Source organism: Heterodontus francisci, chromosome 26 (assembly GCF_036365525.1).
Source record: "Heterodontus francisci isolate sHetFra1 chromosome 26, sHetFra1.hap1, whole genome shotgun sequence".
In the NCBI taxonomy this organism is placed as follows: Eukaryota; Metazoa; Chordata; class Chondrichthyes; order Heterodontiformes; family Heterodontidae; genus Heterodontus; species Heterodontus francisci.
The window spans coordinates 64,610,601-64,631,981 of NC_090396.1; the positions used below are offsets into that span (position 1 = coordinate 64,610,601).

General features: G+C 40.3%; 1 protein-coding gene across 3 annotated transcripts in view; it reads left to right on the forward strand.

Annotated features, from left to right (window-relative positions):
* Window positions 1–21,381, forward strand: part of aspscr1 (ASPSCR1 tether for SLC2A4, UBX domain containing) — a 255,059-nt gene that overhangs the window by 157,640 nt on the left and 76,038 nt on the right. For all 3 annotated transcript variants that reach the window (XM_068058424.1, XM_068058425.1, XM_068058423.1), the window contains 2 exons: window positions 6,666–6,728; window positions 10,996–11,048. In XM_068058424.1, coding sequence (XP_067914525.1) covers window positions 6,666–6,728; window positions 10,996–11,048 — 116 coding nt within the window. The remainder of the gene's footprint in view (window positions 1–6,665; window positions 6,729–10,995; window positions 11,049–21,381) is intronic.

Genomic DNA, 21,381 nt, shown 5'->3' on the forward strand with positions numbered 1-21,381 from the left:
AAACTTGTGAAATTTTGTGGAGGCATTGAACAAAAAAGCTGGTTCACCAGCTTCTGTTTTCATCATGAACATGTCACCTTGAGGCTGACCAGTTTGTATAACTTTCTTCATCTTGCTCATTCACCAACCTGGTTACTTTATACTAGTCTTTGTTGTACACAGGTACTTTATGCTGGTGGTGATGGTAGTAGTAGGTGTGACACTGAGATGTATTTAAATAGACCTGTAGAGAGTCTTCTGCTTTAACATGCACATTGAGGTTACCAGTGGCCAAGTTAATATATAAAATTAGGTGGTCTTATCTTTGCATAGAAAATTAGCCTATTACCTACAAGATGATCTCCTCTTCTTGGCCATGCTTTTGGGAGAATGTGTCGGAGGTGAAGTGTTTCCGATCAGTGAGGAAGTAAAATCAGAGGGTAAGGTGTCCTGGGACACAGTGCATCTTCCAGAACAAGATTACAAAGTGGCATTGGTAGGTTTCTAAATTGGGAAGTTGGGGTAGGTGATATGTGATGAGGGAGGGAAAGCATAACAAACTTGTGTTTGGAGGGGTGTTGGGTATCGACCTAATAAAACATCACATAACTTGTTAAGTTTTGGAACTTTTTTAAAAAGTGCACATCCCTGAGTCTTGTAGTACATAACACTTCTCCTTTAGGTTCAAAACATGTGCAATATATCTGTTGAAGCTTGGGTATTGGATTTGACATGCATTTGTTTATCATCCGTATAACAGGTGTTTAAAATATAAATATTTAAATCACAAAGAAACAGGAAACAAATGGAAATTCTTCAATAAACTTTTCATGTCCTGCTCCTTTTCATTTTACCTCGTTCGTCCATCCAGCGTTAAAATAGAAATCTGTTGAATGTAGTTTTGGGGGATACGTGCAAGGAATTTGAAGTCATAAGGACTCAAGATAATTACAACTAAGCTTAATTAATCTGTCCAGATGATGTTACTTACACCTGCCCCCACCTCCACTCCTATTTTAGCATCTAAATGATTCCAGAGTTTTTGCCTCTAAACTGCATATCTCGATCACACTTTGGACTGAGTTCCTGGCAGAAAAAAGTGACTGCCCTTATGCTGCCACGATCTAGTGCATGGCAGCTCAGTTAAATATGTAGGGCAGGCCCCCCCCCCCCACCCCCCCCCAAAATCACAGTGGGGGCGGGCTCTGCGATGCAGTGAATGGTGTCAGCTGCCTTTGCGCAGGTGCTGGTGCCATTTTTTAAGGACTGCCATCCTGCACAGATGAACACCGTTACCTTCCCCCCCCCCCCCCCCCCCCCCCCCCCGCAACTACACTGTAAACAAGTCTGAACCATACAATGAAAATAAATTGTCCCCAGTTCTCTCCCCCACCCTCCCCAAAACGTTAGTGAAGATTTGACCTTTGACCTCTCCACCCCCAAACTGCACAAAGTGCAGAGGTCACCCCTTCTCTCCCCCACCCCCCACACACACTAGAAATGCAGAGTTGACCCTCGCCCCCCCACTACAATAAAAATCCTAAAAGTTTCCCCCCTGCCCCATCTTGGTGATGCCAGCTTTCTCTGGACTGGAAAGTGAAAGTGCGTGAGTGCCGCTTGTCGCACGGAAGATACTGCACAGCTGGTAAGATTACAGGGAATTGTAGCAAATGTATTCATGAGGTTCATTTAAATATTTAACGCCGGGTCCCTTCGCTGAATGGTGGAGAGGAGCCGCCATGGAGCCTCACCACTGCTGGGAAGACCGGCCCTGGAAATCCCGGAATTGGGCTCTGTGGCGGGTCGCTGCCGCTGTGGTCTTCTGGCCACCCCCTCCGCCACAGAGCTCAACAAAATTCAGCCCTTTGTGTGAAGAAATACTTCTGAAATCTCACTCTTAAATATACCTTTTACTAGATTGAATTGTGTCCCCTTCTCCTACTCGTGCAACTTTATTGCAAATTAATATTCTGGGTTTAAATTTTCCATTCCATAACTACTCTTATATACCTCTAAGGTCTCTCTCAGGCTGAAATGTTGATGTTTATCCAGTCCTTTCCCCCCCTCCCCCCTAACTCTTGCCACTAAGTACCAATCCCATGTTGTTCTCTGCAGTTCTTCAGTGTCTCCCTTTTTCTTCTAGGTTCATTGTTAGCTATTTCCGCTTGTGGGGGAGACCAGAACTAGGAGCCATAAATATAAGATAGTCACTAATAAATCCAATAGGGAATTCAGGAGAGACTTACTTACCTAGAGAGTCGTTAGAACGTAGAACTCTGCTATATGGAGTGATTGAGGCAATTAACAGATGTATTTAAGGGGAAGATAGATAAACACGAGAGAGAAAACAATAGGGAGATAGGTTGATAGGGGTTGGATGAAGTAGAGTGAGAGGAAGCTTTGTGTGGGGCATAAACACAGGCATGGATCTTTTGAGCCAAATGGCCTGCTTCTGCACTAAATGCTGTGTAAGACTGTTAAACTTATCGGGTTCTTACTAGTATATAGATAGCTGAATGTTTGAGGAAATATAATTTTTATTAAACAATGAAGGAGTAAAAGGCTGGGTAGCTCTGAATCAGAGAAATTGATTTCAAATCAGAGCTGTTTATGTGGAGCATGTGTAACAAACAAACTTTACAATGCATTATGCATATTTTTAACTAAGACTACATTTCTGTTCAGAAAGTTTATTACTTGCAAAGCTCTGTTAAGATCAATCTTCCCTTTCATTTGGAAATCATCCAAATTGCAACTCTGCATGTACACAAGAGGATTTAGTCCCATTTTTAATTCCTCCCTACTGCAAAATGAGCTGAACATCAGCATCTTTTTCATGTTGGGAAAGATGTTCTTAATTTCTAGTTAGATTTTATTATATGGAAATTTGAATCAAATATTTCATTTATACAACTTGTATGTACTCATGTGGGCACTGGAGTTGCTACAAGAGCAGCTTTTCTATAAGCAGATGCCATCAGTTGTGTAATAGAAGAATGACAAGAATTTCTCTTTAAAATAGGGTAAATACTGCAGCAAACACTGCATTTGCCGATAAATAACCAAGCAGTGTCTCAGTCTGGCAAGTAACTGTTAATGTATCTAACTTGAACGTTGCAGTGACAACACATAGGATAGATCTAGATTCAATTTTCAATGTTATTCCAAGAATATCTTATTAAAACTTTTATGCAGCAGAATTACTGTTTGAAATATGGAGTACCTTTAATGTGAAAGAAATTGTGTGCTATATAAAAGTTGTAAATCCCTTAAATGGTTAAATAGGTCAGACAGTTAGTGAACTTCCACTTGCCTTTGAAGTCTATTCTCTTAGTGTTGTATTATTTGGGTTTTATTAGAGACTTCCAGTAACTATCATTAAAAAAAATTCCTAAGATGTTTCTCTCCTCCAGTTGTATTCTTAATACAAGATAAATCATTGCGTAATAGCAGTTTGTTGAAGACAAACAGAGATGCAGCACTTCTCGACAAATACTAGGTTATATATTAGCTATTGAAATACAAACAACTCGGAGCAGGTGTGTTAAATTAATTTTCCAAAATTATGATGAAATAAGCCATAAGTGTTAAAGTTGAAAGATGCATTGTGAACAGAAAGCATCTCGGTTTAAAACAAAAGTGCATTTATATAGCATCTTTCACACCTGAAGATGCTCCAACACTGCCTGAAAGCCAGTTAAGTCCTTTAAATGTAGTCAGTTGTAGGGGAATGCGATAGCCAATTTGCACGCAGCGAGGCCCCACAAATAGTGAAATAAATGACCAGATCATCTGTTTTTGGTGGAGTTGGTTGAGGGATAAATGTTAAGATGCTAGTAGAACACCTCTGTTCTTTTATTGAATGGAGCTACATCTACTCGAGAGGAATGATCGGCCCTCAATTGAATGCCTCAGCCAAAAGGCAATGCATGTGACATTGCAGCACTCCCTCTTGTAATGCACTTAATCTCACCCTGGAACATGTGCTCAAGACTTTGGAAACAGCTAAGAGGAAGCCAGTTAATCTGCTTTTTTGGTGATGGTTGAGGGCGAGATATTGACAAGGACACCAGGAGAACCTTCCTGCTCTCAGAATAACTGTTCGAACAGATCTCTGTTCATCTGCACAAGCATATTGGGTCTTAACTGTATGCCTCATCCAAAAGATGACACATTTTCAGTACTACCTCAGAATGATGCACTCAATTATACGCTCATGGTCAGGCTTGAATCCACATCCTTCTGAATCCGATTAGAATGCTGCCACGATGATGCATTCTGATCTCATATCTCACTTATTTAAATTAGACTACACTTTGAGAAAATTCTGCCAATAGCTGATGGAACACTTTTCAGTAGTTTAATGCTTCATTTGGCAAGGGAGGTTTTCAGGATGATAGACCACACCCTCCCACAGAGTTTGTGGTGCGGTATTCATAGAGAAATTCAAATCTTGTTTGTCAAGGTGAGTGCTGGAGAATAGAATATTTTCTCATTTTTAGCATTCCCAAGAAAGAAAGGTCTGGTACATAGTTCCCTTTCCTCTCCTGTAACAATTTGCTTAAACCTAAATGTATGAAGAAAATCTGCTGTAACACCAAAATACATTGATCAGTTTCCCTTTTCAGTTGTCCCTTTGTCCTCTAAATGGGATTCCCATGAGGTGCAAATTTGACACACCAGTTTCTGTACTGTGAGCCCACTAACAGTTGAGACTACATAATCTCCCTTTGCATTGCAGCATTTGCACCCAACAAAGGGATCAGATTGGGCTGCATTTGAATTTAAATATCAAAATGAATGGTTGATGAACTAACTCAGTATGCCAGCCAGTTTAATGGTTATCTCTACATTTAAGCTTTTACACATTAGGTGGTGTTCCAGGTGATGCATAGGCACAAGAAATGGATGGTAAAACTTTTCTGCTGGTGTTGCTTGCAGATTGATAGAAAATGTTGAGGTGCAGTAGTAGTAACTCTGGATGTAACTAACTCCAAATAGCTATTCTGAGAAAAAAAAGTCCTTGTATTTAGTCTCATTTGAGCCTTTAATCCAGTCTCTGCACAAACATGATTCATAGTGGTGTTGTATTTTCAGATAGGGTTATTTTAAAGCTGAAATTACAAAATCGATTTTAATCAGGCCAAAAGTGAGTTAGGAATAGATTGACCTGAATTCACAAATGAAGTTTGACCGTGTTCTGCTATACAGTCTACTCATGATACGTTGAAGTTATGTTTGCACTGAAAAAAATTGAACTATCCAGTCATTTTGAATGAGGTAAAATAAATAATACAAGGAAAATGGGGATTTAGTGCTTACAAATTGAATGCTGTAGCTTCATATAAAATTCTCATCATTTATGTGAATGATTCAAGTTGTTAGATAAAAATGATTTCAGTGCCTGCCGCTACTTATTGCACACTTGCTATTATCTATATTCTGTTCTGCAAGGGAGAAAGACCTAGAGTGAATAAATCTATTCACTTTAGTTTAGAGATACAGCACTGAAACAGGCCCTTCGGCCCACCGAGTCTGTGCCGACCATCAACCACCCATTGATACTAATCCTACACGAATCCCATATTCCAATAACATCCCCACCGGTCCCTATATATTTCCCTACCACCTACCTATACTAGGGGCAATTTATAAAGGCCAATTAACCTATCAACCTGCAAGTCTTTGGCATGTGGGAGGAAACCGGAGCACCCGGAGGAAACCCACGCAGACACAGGGAGAACTTGCAAACTCCGCACAGGCAGTAACCAGAGTAAAGTAAAAACAGATCACATTACCTCTCATTTTTGAGACTATTCCTAGGTATATAAAAAAGTGTTCACGTGACTTGGCCCTTTAAAAAAAAAACTTAAAAGATTGCATGTGATATTTGTATGTAGAGCAATAGACCTAAATAACAGCTGCATTATTTATTATTGTAAAACTTGCTATTATGCAGACCCTAAGACCACCAAAGTATAAACAGAGGAATAGAATATAAAAGCAAAGAGATCATGCTCGATAAATCACTGGTTAGGCCTCAGCTGCAGTATTGTGGACAATTCTGGGCATCTCACTTCAGGAAAGATGTAAAGGCCTTAGAAAGGATACAGAGGACGTTTACCAGGAAATTACCAGGGATGAGGAATGCCTGTTGTGAGGAGGGTTTGGAAAAGTTAGGACTGTTCTCCTAGTAACAGAAAAGATTAAGAAGTGACTGAAGAGTTTTTCAAGATGATTGGTTTTAATTCAGTAGTTAGAAGAAAAACTATTCCCTCTGGTGAGTGGGTCAGCAACCAGAGGTTATAGATTTAAAATCATTGGTAAAAGATCTCGATGGGAGATTAGAAATTTTTCACTCGAGTTTTCAGGATCTGGAACTCTCTACCCGAAAAGGTGGGGAAGCTGATTCAATAATTAGTTTTAAAAGGGAGTTGGTGCTTGAGAATGAGGAATTTACAGGGTTATGGACAAAAAGCGGGGATGTGGGACAATGCACGACCGCTTGTTCAAAGAGTTAGCATAAACGAGATGAGGCAAAGGGCCTCCATCGATGATGTAAGTTTCTAAGAAAGTAGTTGTTATCTGGGATTCATTGGAATTTGTGCGACTTAACTATAAATGAAGCTTTTTCAGAGACCAGGCTTTGTTAAAAATATATATATAATTTTTTTTTCCCCCAACAGTTGGGGCACTGATGGAATTTGTGAAGATGCATCTGATCGACCCGGAAGTTTCATTTTATTTATGTAAGTAAAATGACAACAGCAGCTGAATAGACACTGTCTTTGCACGCTATCTAATCTAGGTCATGTCACTGATTTGTTTGGGAGGATGGGAAATCTGCATTGATTTATTTTCTGTTCCTTGATTGGGCTGTGATGGAATGCAGAAAATGACTATTCCCAAATGATACAGCCAAGACTGGTTTGCTCCCCCTCTGGAGGACATCCTTCCATTTTAAATTTGAATCTTAACTTCTGTGCACTTTAATTTTAAAAAATCTGATTTGTCACTCATTTTTGAACAGGTAGTGGCATGAATATTACATCAAGTTTCTGAAAGTTGCAAACATACTAAGTATTTTTTCTGATTTTTGTTGGATCTCTTAAGGATAACACATGAATAAATTAAAAGCAAAATACTGCGGATGCTGGAAATCTGAAACAAAAACAAGAAATGCTGGAATCACTCAGCAGGTCTGGCAGCATCTGTGGAAAGAGAAGCAGAGTTAACGTTTCGGGTCAGTGACCCTTCTTCGGAACTGACAAATATTAGAAAAGTAACAGATTATAAGCAAGTGAGGTGGGGGTGGGGAAAGAGATAACAAAGGAGAAGGTGCAGATTGGACCAGGCCACATAGCTGACCAAAAGGTCACGGAGCAAAGGCAAACAATATGTTAATGGTGTGTTGAAAGACAAAGCATTAGTACAGATTAGGTGTGAATACACTGAATATTGAACAGCAGCAAGTGCAAACCTGAAAAAAACAGTGGGTAAGCAAACTGAACAAACTAAGATGAAATGAAATAAATGCAAAAAAAGTTAGTAAAAAATGTAAAATAAATGTAAAAAAAAAAGGAAGAAAAAATAACTAAAAATGAAAGTAAAATGGGGGGCTGTCATGCTCTGAAATTATTGAACTCAATGTTCAGTCCGGCAGGCTGTAGTGTGCCTAATCGGTAGATGAGATGCTGTTCCTCGAGCTTGCGTTGATGTTCACTGGAACACTGCAGCAATCCCAGGACAGAGATATGAGCATGAGAGCAGGGGGGAGTGTTGAAATGGCAAGCAACCGGAAGCTCAGGGTCCTGCTTGCGGAATTGTTTGCTTGAAGTGAAATCATTCATTATAGTTGAGGCCAATTCTGAAATGTTACAGTTTGGAGAATAAAATGATGAGTCTTAAAAATATTTTACAGCAAACTATTAGGCTAGACATATTCCCCTTTAATAAAAACAGAGAGTGCTGGAAAAACTCAGCAGGTCTGGCAGCATCTGTGAAGAGAGAAGCAGAGTTAACATTTCAGGTCAGTGACCCTTCTTCAGAACTGACAGATATAAGAAATGTAAAAGATTTTAAGCAAGTAAAGTGGGGGTGGGGGCTAGAGGTAACAAAAGAGAAGGTATTGATAGGACAAGGTCATAGAATAGCTGACCAGAAGGTCATGGAGCAAAGGCAAACAATATGTTAATGGTGTGCTGAAAGACAAAGCATTAGTACAGATGGGGTGTTAATGGACTGAAAAATGAACAGCCACAAGCACAAACCTGAAAAAAACAGTGGGTAGGCACAATAGAAACAAACTGAACAAACCAAAATAAAATAAACTCAAAAAATAAAAGAAAAAAATAACTAAAGATAAAAGTAAAATGGGGGGCCCGTCATGCTCTGAAATTATTGAACTCAATGTTCAGTCCAGCAGGTTGTAGCATGTCTAATTGGTAAATGAGATGCTGTTCCTCGAGTTTGTGTTGATGTTCACTGGAACACTGCAGCAATCCCTGGACAGAGATGTGAGCATGAGAGCAGGGGGGTGTGTTGAAATGGCCAGCAACCGGAAGCTCGGGGTCATGCTTTCGGACTGAGTGGAGGTGTTCTGCAAAGCGGTCATCCAGTCTCCGTTTGGTCTCCTTCCAGCATCTGCAGTATTTTGCTTTTGTATTCCCCTTTAATGTGTTCTTAAAGTGCACCATTCAATAAGAATGTCTTGCACCAGGCTTGTTGGATACTTAAATCTTATACTAATCATTGAGAACACTTAGCAAAATGTCAGTGATTGAAGGATATTATGCACTTACTGGTGATATCTTTTTATTCTAATTTGCTCTATTGATCTGTGGGCTAATTTACATACAGCCTGTTCCAAAAAGTTAAACTATCTTTGATTTTAAAGCACGTATCTAAATTTCTTGCACTTTCCTCTGTTTTGGCTAGATACCTTGTAGTGAAGTTGACCTTAATAGTCATTCCCATTTGATTGTTCAGAATGGCTCACCAGTGGGTTTCAAGTCTAACCTCCTTTTAGCTGCTCGCCCTGTTAGTGTTTTGAAAATAGGTCATGGAAGAACTTCAGTGTGGTCCTAAAATGTGTAGCAATTTTTGTCATTAATTTTTTCAGTGAATTACATCTATCTGTTTTTCCCACCAGTCATAAACTAAAACTGAAGAATATTAAATGTGGTGCATCTGGCCACAATAAAAATCATACATTCACCACAAAAACCAAAAAGACAATCTGAATCATTAAAAAAAAAAGACATTTGTGCAACACGTGAAAAGTTGAAGTGGTCTGGGGTTGCAAAAGATTTATTTCACATTGATTATTTTGAAATGAGACAGTATTTGCAGTAGAAAATAAATGACTGCTAAATACTAGATTTGAGTAATAGATTCTGCCATGGAGCTGAATTAAACTTGTGAAATTATTGAAATAATGCCAAAGTAGCAGATTTTTAAGGAGATCAGGATACCAGTGATCAAAGTAAGAGTGCCTTTCACAAGGATAATGTGCTGTGAAAAACTACCAAAAAAGATTCTCAATGTTCCATCCTCTTACTAACCTTTAAGGTAATCTCATTGCAACTTAACAATAAGGATTGACATATTTCCCAAATAAAGGATTCTAAACCTGGTTACTATGATAAAGAATTCAAGTCTAGATACAGCGAAGTGTCAATGCCACCTTGGAATTTCCCCCTCTGTCCTGGCACATGATACAGTATGTTGCAGCTCAAATATAAAATGGACCTCACATCGCCATCTTAAACTGTAGTTGTACCTCTAAATGAGATATCTACAAAAATGCATGCTGTAACTGCAAGATACCTTGTAGAACTGGAAAAGCATGAGAAACATATTGCTTCACTGGCAGTTATAAATGAAGCTTTCAGTTCATGCTCATGAACTGGCCTCTGAAAGCTAGCAGTTTTTACTTTGGTTGCACTGCCCTCACTTTGATCCATTCTTAATCTGTCCAGTCATAGCTGGAGCACCTCTACCTCTGCGCTGTCACCTTGAGAATCACCCGAGAATCTATTCTTGGCCACCTCCTCGACATGCTGTCCCTTGGTCGCATCATTTGCTGACACTGAGTCAGCTTATACATGTATACATCTTATCAGCATACCTGTTCCATTTTCTCAACCCCTCCATTGCTTCTCTGCTGTCATACTGCTTGTCTGACATTCTGTCTTGTATCCTCCATCTTTTCACCCCACCATTAGCAGCCATACCTTCAGTCAACTTGGCCCCACACACTGGGATTTCCTCCCTTCTCCTCCTCCTTTAAGACATTCCTTTGGACAAGTTAATATCTTCTCCTGTGGCTTGGCATCCATTTTTTCCTTCCATCTCTGCAAAATGCCTTTGGATGATCTGTGTGAAAGGCCCTGTATAATTGCAAGATGGTGGTTTGTTTGAGAGGATACAGCAATCATTAAAACTTATTTCAGGTCTTATACCACCATTTCAGGTCTTAAAAATTCAAAAATGTGGAAGAATCAGATTAAAGAGCCTTCCCCACAGAGAAAGTTTATTGTAAAGGATTATTTTCTTTTCGAAGATTCCTTCCCAAGGTTCAGAAACATTGTGTCAGTTTGTCATTATAAAATCCCTTCCCAAAGCATTTTTATTGACTAAGCACTGTATTGTGTTTGATAGCTATATGACAAGAGCCCTTGGTTGGAGCAAGCATGTAATTGCATGGAATATCACTACCTTCTACAATGGCTTTTGCGAGTAGTGTGGGCATTCACAACTCACTTTCTGTTGGTCTGAAGGGTGTGGAAGTAAATCGTTCCTCTTTAACAATTTTAGAATAGCTATAAGTCAGATCTAGAATAGGTTTAAAATTGAAAGCTGTGTAAAGGTTATTGAATGTGTTGAGTTTAAGATCCATATAGTACTGTAGGTCTTCCTTTTGGCTCAGTAATGTACCTATGGCTCTATTTCTCAGATCAGCCAATTAATCTATTGACATTCACTTTATATTCATAATGGTTTCTGTTTTTATAGTTAAAACACCACCTAAAGTACTTGTCGATGACCTAACTGCAACACTGTTCCAGGTAAGATTGCAAACACTTGCTTTCAGTTATTCTTCAGAATCCATCCCATTTTGATTACTTGTAGCACTTAGAACCATAGAACAATTACGGCACAGAAGGAGACCATTCAGCCCATCGTGTCCATGCCGGCCGAAAAAACTAGCTGCCCAATCTAATACCGCCTTCCAGCACTTGGTCCATAGCCTTGCAGGTTACAGCACTTCAGGTACGTGTCCAGGTACCTTTTAAAAGAATTGAGGGTTTCTGCCTCCACCACCATTCCTGGCAGCGAATTCCAGACACCCACCACCCTCTGGGTGAAAAAGTTTTTCCTCATGTCCCCTCTAATCCTTCCACCAATCACCTTAAGTCTGTGTCCCCTGGTAACTGACCTCACCACCAGGGGAAACGGGTCCTTCCTGTCCACTCTATCTAGGCCCCTCATAATGTTGTACACCTCAATTAAGTCTCTCCGTAGCCCCCTCAATTCCAGGGCAAACAACCCTAGCCTATCCAATCTTTCCCCATCGCTGCAACTTTCAAGCCCTGGCAACATTCTTGTAAATCTCCTCTGTACTCTCTCCAGAACAATTATGTCCTTTCTGTAATGTGGTGACCAGAATTGTATGCAATACTCCAGCTGTGGCCTAACCAGCGTTTTATACAGTTCCAGCATCATATCCCTGCTTTTGTATTCTATACCTTGACCAATAAAGGAAAGCAATCCATATGCCATCTTCACTCTATCTACCTGTCCTGCCACCTTCAGGGACCTGTGGACATACACTCCAAATACTCTCACTTCTTCTACCCCTCTCAGTATCCTCCGGTTTATTGTGTATTCCCTCGCTTTATTTGCCCTTCCCAAGTGCATTACCTCACAGTTCTCTGGATTGAATTCCATTTGCCACTTTCCTGCCCATTCAACCAAACCATTGATATCATTCTGGAGTCTGTGGCTATCCTCTTCACTATTAATTACATGGCCAATTTTTGTGTCGTCAGCAAATTTCCCAATCATGCCTCCCACATTTAAGTCCATATCATTAATATATACCGCAAACAGCAAGGGACCAAACACTGAGCCCTGTGGAATGTCTGTGGAAACCGCCTTCCATTTGCAAAAACATCCGTCGACTACTACACTTTGTTTCCTGTCCCTAAGCCAATTCTGGGTCCAACCTGCCACATTTCCATGTACTCCATGGGCCTTCATTTTACTGACCAGTCTGCCATGTGGGGCCTTGTCAAATGCCTTGCTAAAATCCATGTAGACCACATGGACTGCACTACTGTTATCAATCTTCCCTGTTACTTCCTCAAAAAAACTTAATTAAATTAGTAAGACATGACCTTCCCCTAACAAATCCATGCTGACTATCCCTGATTATTCCGCGCCTTTCTAAGTGACAGTTTATCCTGTCCTTCAGAATTAATGTGCAATTGATTGAAAGTCAACTCAGTAGATTATATAACTATTAATCTATCTTTAAATAATCGAAATGTATTCGCGTTTTTTCAGTTAGCTTTATGCTATTGAACATTATTCAGAAACAATTAGAACTCAATACTTTGGAAAAACCACATGCTTGATGGTTGTTAAGTCTGATTAGCAGTAGAACCCAGCTTTTTATCTTTGGGGGTGAAGGATGGTGGAGGAGGAAGAAGAAAGTATCATAAAATTTAACAACTGCTTGGATGAACAACTGTGTACTAGAAAAGCAAAATACTGTAAATGTTGTAAATCTGAAATAAAAACAGAAAATGTTCCGGGTTGATGACCGTTCAGCAGAACTGGAAAAGGTTGGAGATGTATTAGGTTTCAAGCAAGTACCGAGGTCTCTATTTTCTATTTTTAGCTGTGTATTAGATGTGTTCTGATGGAGCTAGTTTGAGTGGACTGATTTCACTGCAGTTAAGCTATTCAAAACTGTACAAATCATTTTCTTAATTCTTTGTGCTGTTACAAAAAAAACACGTGTGTGCATATTCAATACTTGATTCTAGCTAAAAAGCTAAACATCAGTGAAGTGTTTGGAAACTTTTTTTATTAATTTTCTGGAAACCAGCTGGAGTACTTACTGATGATGAGCAATCTTATTGTGTTGACATTGCTTCAAAGAAACCCAAGTTCTCTTTTAATGGTTGTATTGTATAAAAGATTATGCATAATTAATAACAGAAATCTAATTACAGATTTGTAATGAAAGTGGTTAGTCCCTGAATACTTGTGTTTTCAATTTGAAAGATGATTCAGAATCTCTTAATTAGCTCAAGATACATAAGGGTGGGTATAATGTTTATGGCTGCCAACTTGTTTTTTTTTAATATAACTTTTCTCTACTTCAACCCTCAGACTATATGTCTGATAGGTTATTGTGTTCCAGGTTTACACTATATTTCAATCAGATCTTGGGCAGTAATGCTTTTTCTACATTGCACATGTGATCTTCTGTTTGGACATTGCCTTTGAAGTATCTAACTCTGAACACTTTGATAAGGCTACAAAACGTATTTGCTTTTTTTATTATCAACATGTAGTTATGCGTATAAAAGCATTTCTGGATTACGAACAGCTAGGCAGCAGTGTGACACAGGTATCCCTACAAACGAAAATCAAGGATGGCCTGTGATTGCTGATTATTGATGAATTATCTGACCCGTGCATTGATATTTTGTTGGCTTTGATACCTTCTCTTTATAACACTTGTACAACAGAAAACAGTAATTTTAATGAATCTATTTGTTAACTCTATAAATAGCTCAGTTTGTAATAACAGTTCCCAATTATGTTGCCATACTACTGAAATATATTTGCTTGCATTTGCGCTATTTGCACTTCAGTGACTGCCCAGTATCTTGGTATGAAATACATCGCGGTGCTGAACCTGCTCACCACAAAGATTCCCAGTCTGGGCTGAGTTAACGGTTCTCAATTGAGGTGGTTACAATTAATTGCACTGTTCCAGGTCTGGGAGATGGCAAATTAGCAAGAGATTATACTTCTGTTCATTATCTAGTGTCTACAGTTGCGGGTAAGATTCCCCCCCCCCCCCCCCCCCCCCAATCGCCCCATGGTTATACAGTGCTAACATTTTAAGTTTGCACATGAACAATGGGCAAGCAGCCAAGGTACTTCATCTGTCACTGCCTTTAGAAGAGAATGGTAAAAATAGATATATAAACAGTTAATTATCTTCGTCAGATTAATTTGAGTTGACACTGTGGGTTAGTTTTGGGTAGATAATATTTCTTAAAAATTCACAGGGGAGGTTGCATGCACTTTAGTGTACCACACTGGTACTCAGATGGTCAACTTAGAGGCCATCCATCCTTTAACAATAAACTGTTTGCATGCCTTTCTTCCTAATAATGATGATGCATGAGGAGCCAGAATGGATTGGAATGGGTGGGATAGCATCAAACAAGTACTTAAGTATTATTTTTCTCAGTTAATTCAGTGTGTGACATTGTTTCCTGGTACTGTTGGAGGGAGGTATGACACAGACCTGATAAGAGGTGGCAACAATGGAAGGATGGGCTTTAATTGGGAAAACTTAAAAATTAATTATGCCATTAGACTTATTCATTTGGGCAAGAGCACATACAAAAATGGAATATTTACTTTTGGGGGAAATCATTTTGGTTGAGCTTTTGTATAAATTACCTAATGTTGGAAATTTTGGTAAGTGCCCTAATAAAGCAGCTTAGGACAATTGCGCAGTGTTAGCAGAAAGTTTCTGTTTAGCACTGTCAAAATCCATCTAACGCAGACCATATGTGACTGAAGTGCACTTGTTCCAAGTACCATTATATTATTGTCCGGTGCTTGAAGTCTTCATCAATTGGAAGTTTCTACATCCAGTAAAGTGCTTGAACATACGAATTAGGAGCAGGAGTAGGCCACTCAGTCCTTTGAGCCTGCTTCGCGATTCAGTAAGTTTATGGCTGAACTGATTTCTCCACATTTCTACCTACCCCCGATAACCTTCCACCCCCTTGCTGATCAAGAATCTACATACCTCTGCCTTAAAAATATTCAAAGACTCTGCTTCCACCGCCTTTTGAGGAAGAGAATTCCAAAGACTCACGACCCTCAGAGAAAAAATTTCTCCTCATCTCTGTCTTAAATGGGTGACCCCTTATTTTTAAACAGTGACCCCTAGTTCTAGATTTTCCCACAAGGCGAAACATCCTTTCCCCATCCACCCCGTCAAGACCCCTCAGGACCTTATATGTTTCAATTAAATCGCCTTTTACTCTTCTAAATTCTAGTGGATACAAGCCTAGCCTGTCCAATCTTCCCTCGTAAGACAGCCTGCTCATTCCAGATATTAGTCTAGTAAACCACCTCTGTACTGCCTCCAATGCATTTATATCCTTCCATAAATAAGGAGACCAGTACTGCACAAAGTACTCCAGATGTGGTCTCACCCTGTATAGCTGAAGCATAACGTCACTACTTTTGTACTCAATTCCCCTCGCGATAAACAATAACATTCTATTAGCTTTCCTAATTATGTGCTGTACCTGCATACTAACCTTTTGCGATTCATGCACTAGGACACCCAGATCCCTCTGCATCTTAGAGCTCTGCAATCTCTCCCCATTGAGATAATTTGCTTTTTTATTCTTCCTGCCAAAGTGGACAATTTCCCACTTTGCCACATTATACTCCATTAGCCAAATCTTTGCCCACTCACTTAACCTATCTATATCTCTTTGTAGCCTCATGTCCTCTTCACAACTTGCTTTCCTACCTATCTTTGTGTCATCAGCGAATTTAGCAACTATACCTTCGTCCCTTTATCGTTTATATAAATTGTAAAAAGTTGAGGCCCCAGCAAAGATCCCACTCGTTCGATCTTGCCTACCAGAACATGACCCATTTAAGTCTACTATCTGTTTCCTGTTAGCTAGACAATCTTCTATCTATGCCAATATGTTACCCCCTACATCATGAGCTTTTATTTTCTGCAATAACCTTTAATGTGGCACCTTATCAGATGCCTTCTGGAAATCTAAGTACAATACACCCACCAGTTCCCCTTTATCCACAGCACATGTAACTCCCTCAAAGAGCTCCAATAAATTGGTTAAACATGATTTCCCTTTCACAAAACCATGTTGACTCTGCCTGATTACCTTGAATTTTTCTAAATGCCATGCTATAACATCTTTAATAATAGCTTCTAACATTTTCCCTAAGACAGATGACAGATATTAAGCTAACTGGCCTGTAGTTTCCTGCTTCCTGTCTCCCTTTTTGAATAAAGGAGTTACATTCACTATTTTCCAATCTAACGGAACCTTCCCCGAATCTAGGGAATTTTGGAAAATTAAAACTTGTGCATCAACTATTGCACTAGGCACTTCTTTTTAACACCTTAGGATGAAGTCCATCAGGACTCAGGGACTTGTCAGCCTGCAGCTCCAACAAGAAGACTCAGAATACATTGTAAATCATTTTGGGAATAATTGGTATGTCTTTGACAACCAAATAACTCTATCTGACGCTGAAGTCAATAAATATAGTATTCTATATTTTGAAATTCATTTGTAGCGATGTGGACCAAGTATGGCAAAATTGGGTAAGAGCTGGCATAAAATTGTTTTCATTTCTAGCAGCCAATTGGAGGACCAAACTAAGACATTTTAAGAAGTATTTAAGGAATAACCAGCTTTTGCAATGATGTATAATTATGGATTCCTATAAATTATATGTAATCTTTCATGCACTAGCACTATCGGAAGGATACTTGAGTGCCTTTGAAGCATCAGGCAGACCACACTTGTCAACAAAATTATCCCTTGTAATAAAACCATCGTGTAGCTAAAGTTTCCAGCAACTTCAGAGTAAAACACATGTATTTCAGAACATAACTTATGATATTCAGTGTTTTTAGTTCAAACTGTGAAGTGTCAAAATATCTACTGAGGGTATATATGAACTATTTATACACTTCCTATGATGTCTTAAGATGTCTAAACCACATGTGGTGGCTAAAGCTGGTGTCATTATAACCTTCATGTTCAGCATCCAAATTGGATTGGATAGATTTACCGTCTTGGTTATTTCCTGACATTTTTTTTTTCTTTTTGATATCCTTCTATGTTGCTGATAAATCAGCGCTATAATGTTCCACTTTATAGGCAAGTTTTAAAATATTAAACTAACGAGACAATCCTGATATCTTCAGATACTATTCTGTAATCTTTAGTAGGCTAATTTAGGAGGTTTTTTTTTGACTGAACACACAATCTTCTACCATTCTGAAGGTTTTCTGAACCTGTTTATTTCAGTTTCGTAAAGGGGCCCATTTAATTTTCTTTTTCAAAATTACTTAATCAATGCAACACTTCACACACTCTAAATATTAAGAACACGGTGGCTTATAAAATACTGCATGGGCACAGTGGGGAAAAAAGCAATGGAGTTCCACATTTTCAACAGATACATCTCCTGAGTCAGTTAGAAATATCAACCCATAGGCAGGAAAACTTAACATTTGTTGGCAACCGAAATTCTGTTTTTCATCTGAGAGCTGCTTTTCAGGGTGGTTTAGTTATCCATTGATAAAAGCAAAAGTGAGGTAAAAGATATGCAATCATTCAAGAGTTACATTTTGATTAGGTTGAAACTTTAAAGAATGGCTACACCATTCCATAAAAGCAGTATGGGAATTTATTTTGAAGCTTTTCTATAGATGAGCCAGATAATAATGAAGTAGTGTTTACAACAAAGTGTAGGTTCTTCATATTCCAAAGGTGTGTATTAATTACCATGGACTTTTAGATCCACCCTGTATCATCTGTCATGTATTAGAATTTCAGATTTTTGCCTCCACCCATTTACTGTTTGAGGCTGCCCACATCAATAGAACAGTGATGTCAGACATACTTTATAATGTGTGTCGAGTTTCAGATAGCTTGCCTCCTTTCACTCATAAGGATCACAGCAAGATCTATTGTACTTTTATGTTGTGTAATGGTGCATTTTTATTTAGTGCTGATACCTGTAACGCAAAAATACCAACAGAGAGCTTTGCAGAAGTTATGTGCAGCAATGATTGTTTTTCAACAGAATTGGTTTTTTTTATGAATGGTAAGTAACAGTAATTATATTGGCAGCATCCTTAAAAGAAAGACTGTCTATAGAGCACTTTTCATGATGTCAAGATGGGGGGGGGGGGGGGGGGGGGGGGGGGTGCGGAAGACGAGACAGAGGCGTAGTGGTACTATCACTGAACTAGTAATCTAGAAACCCAGACCAATGCCCTGGGGACAAGGGTTCAAAAATCTCATTACAGCAGCGAGTGGAATTTAAATTCAATTAATTAATGAGTACGTCATAGAGTTTTACAGCACAGAAACAGGACCTTCCACCCAACGTGCCTGCGCCGACCATCAAGCACCTGTCCAAAACTAATCCCACTTCCCTGCACTTGGCCCGTGGCCTTGTATGCTATGGCGTTTCAAGTGCTCATCTAAATACGACTTAAAAGTCATGAGTGTTCCTGCCTCTACCACCCCTTCAGACAGTGTGTTCCAGATTCCAACCACCCTCTGTGTGAAAAAACTTTTCCTCAACTCCCCTCTAAGCCTCCTGCCCCTTACCGTAAATCTATGCCCCCTAGTTATTGACCTCTCCGCTAAGGGAAAAAGTTTCTTCCTATCTATCCCATCAGTGCCCCTCATAATTTTGTATACCTCAATCAGGTTCCCCCCTCAACCTTCTCTGCTGCAAGGAAAATAACCCAGCCTATCCAGTCTCTCTTCATAGCTGAAATGCTCCAGCCCAGGCAGCATCCTGGTGAATCTCCTCTGCACCCTCTCCATTGCAATCACATCCTTCCTGGTGGTGACCAGAACTGTACACAGTACTCCAGCTGCGGCCTAACCAGCGTTTTATACAGCTCCATCATAACCTCCCTGCTCTTATAATCTATGCCTCGGCTAATAAAGGCAAGTATAAATTAATAAATAACTGGAATTAAAAGCTAGTCTCAGTAATAGTGCCATGAAACTATCATCGATTGTCATAAAACCCATTTGGTTCACTAATGTCCTTTAGCGAAGGAAATCTGCTGTCCTTGCCTGGTCTGGCCTACATGTGACTGCAGGCTGACATGTGACTGCAGACCCACAGCAATGTGGTTGACTCTTAACTGCACTTAAATGGCCCAGCAAGCCACTCAGTTGTCAAAGGTAATTAGGGATGGGCAACAAATGCTGGCCTTGCCAGCGACACCCACATCCCATGAAAGAATTAAAAAAAAGAAAACCTTCTATGCCAAAGGGGGATTTTTTAATTCATCGATTGGAAACCTACATTAAACCTTTAATGAAACAGAGCTAGAATTGTACCGTTAACTTATTTTTAAAAAAGCTGGCAGCCAAGATGGCCACCGCAATTTGCATTTGAACACCTTGCACATTCCAAGGCCTCAAAGGGGAGACACATGTCTGATGAGCCTGTACCCAAAACAGTGGCTCGCTATATTGAGTGAACCACAGGAAATTGCTTTCATTAGCATTCAAAGCCATCATGGCTCATTAACCTTCAAAGGGCCAAGTCTTCCAGCAGTTACCATCCTGAGGACTGACGGACTGAAATTCCTAAACTTGAATCTCATTAGAAGGTTCCAGGCAATACACTGAGGCAGTCATGTGACCATCGGTCCACCTCTCTGAAAACTGGTAGTTTCCCTTGGACAAAGGAGACAAGCCAGTGACTGACCGTGGACAGAAGCAAGAAGGAATCTGTCTCTCTCTCCTACCCTCTCTTCCCCCCCTTTGTCCCCCCTCGCCCCCCCCTCCCACTCCCCCCCTTTGTGTCTCTCCCTCCCCCCTTCTCTCTCCCTCCCCCCCTTGTCTCTCTCTCTCTCCTCCCCCCCTTGTCTCTCTCTCTCTCGCCTCCCCCCCTCCTCTCTCGCCTCCCCCTCCTCTCTCGCCTCCCCCTCCTCTCTCGCCTCCCCCTCCTCTCTCTCGCCTCCCGCCTCCCCTCTCGCCTCCCCCTCCCCTCTCGCCTCCCCCTCCCCTCTCGCCTCCCCCTCCCCTCTCGCCTCCCCCTCCCCTCTCGCCTCCCCCTCCCCTCTCGCCCCCCAAGGACCAGATCTGGTTAGATATCAGGAGGTGCTTCTTTTCCCAGAGAATAGTGGACCTCTGGAACAAGCTTCCATCTCTTGCCGCTTTGCTGAAATTATTTAAGCGAGAGCTGGGCCTGTTTCTGATGGGAGTGAACATCACCTCCCCAACAGCAATTCTTGCGAAACACCACTGCAGGATACTTCAGGGAATTCTGCGACAGAATGATGTCCTGAACTAGTTTCAACTGCCTAGATTGATAGGAGAGGAATTTCCCAGAGTTTTTCCCTCCAAATTGCCATGGTTCTGATTTTTTGCTTCTCCCAGGAGATCACATGATTTTGGGTGCAGTGGAGAGTGCCTATACTGTGATATACAAGGTATCACTTTTGTGTGGGACAACCTGGATGGGCCAGAGTGTCTTTACCTATCTGTCATTGTTCGTTCATACTGCAAATAGTGCATACAAAGCGGGGCGGCACAGTGGCGCAGTGGTTAGCACTGCAGCCTCACAGCTCCAGCGAACCGGGTTCAATTCTGGGTACTGCCTGTGTGGAGTTTGCAAGTTCTCCCTGTGTCTGCGTGGGTTTTCTCCGGGTGCTCCGGTTTCCTCCCACAAGCCAAAAGACTTGCAGGTTGATAGGTAAATTGGCCATTATAAATTGCCCCTAGTATAGGTAGGTGGTAGGGAAATATAGGGACAGGTGAGGATGTGGTAGGAATATGGGATTCGTGTAGGATTATGGGTGGTTGATGGTCGGCACAGACTCGGTGGGCCGAAGGGCCTGTTTCAGTGCTGTATCTCTACACATTAACAGCAGTGACTAGAATTCAAAAAACAGTTTAATAAACTAATCCCTACCGTTACTTCATTTAATTGTTTGTACTGTAGAGAGAAAATAAATTGCACAGTGGGATGTTCTTTTTACCTGACATTTGGCTGTCTGGAGAGCCGCCTTTGAAACACTATTTAATGAGGGCCTAACATCAGTTTTCTGCTTCCTGCCTCTGATAGTGTAATTTATAAATACAGCAGCTTGTTCTTTCTGTCCAGCTGCAATCAGCACTTTAAAAAATGTTTTAACATCACAAGCGAGTTTTATCTTATACGCATATTTTGGTGTCTGTTGTTTCTTTGTAAATGGTCATTTGACACAAGGAAACACTTAAGACAGAGTGAGTGATCAAAACAGACATGAGCAATCATGATAAATACTGAACTTGTACTCACACATTACAACAGTCCCAGGGGTAAAAAAAGGTATTT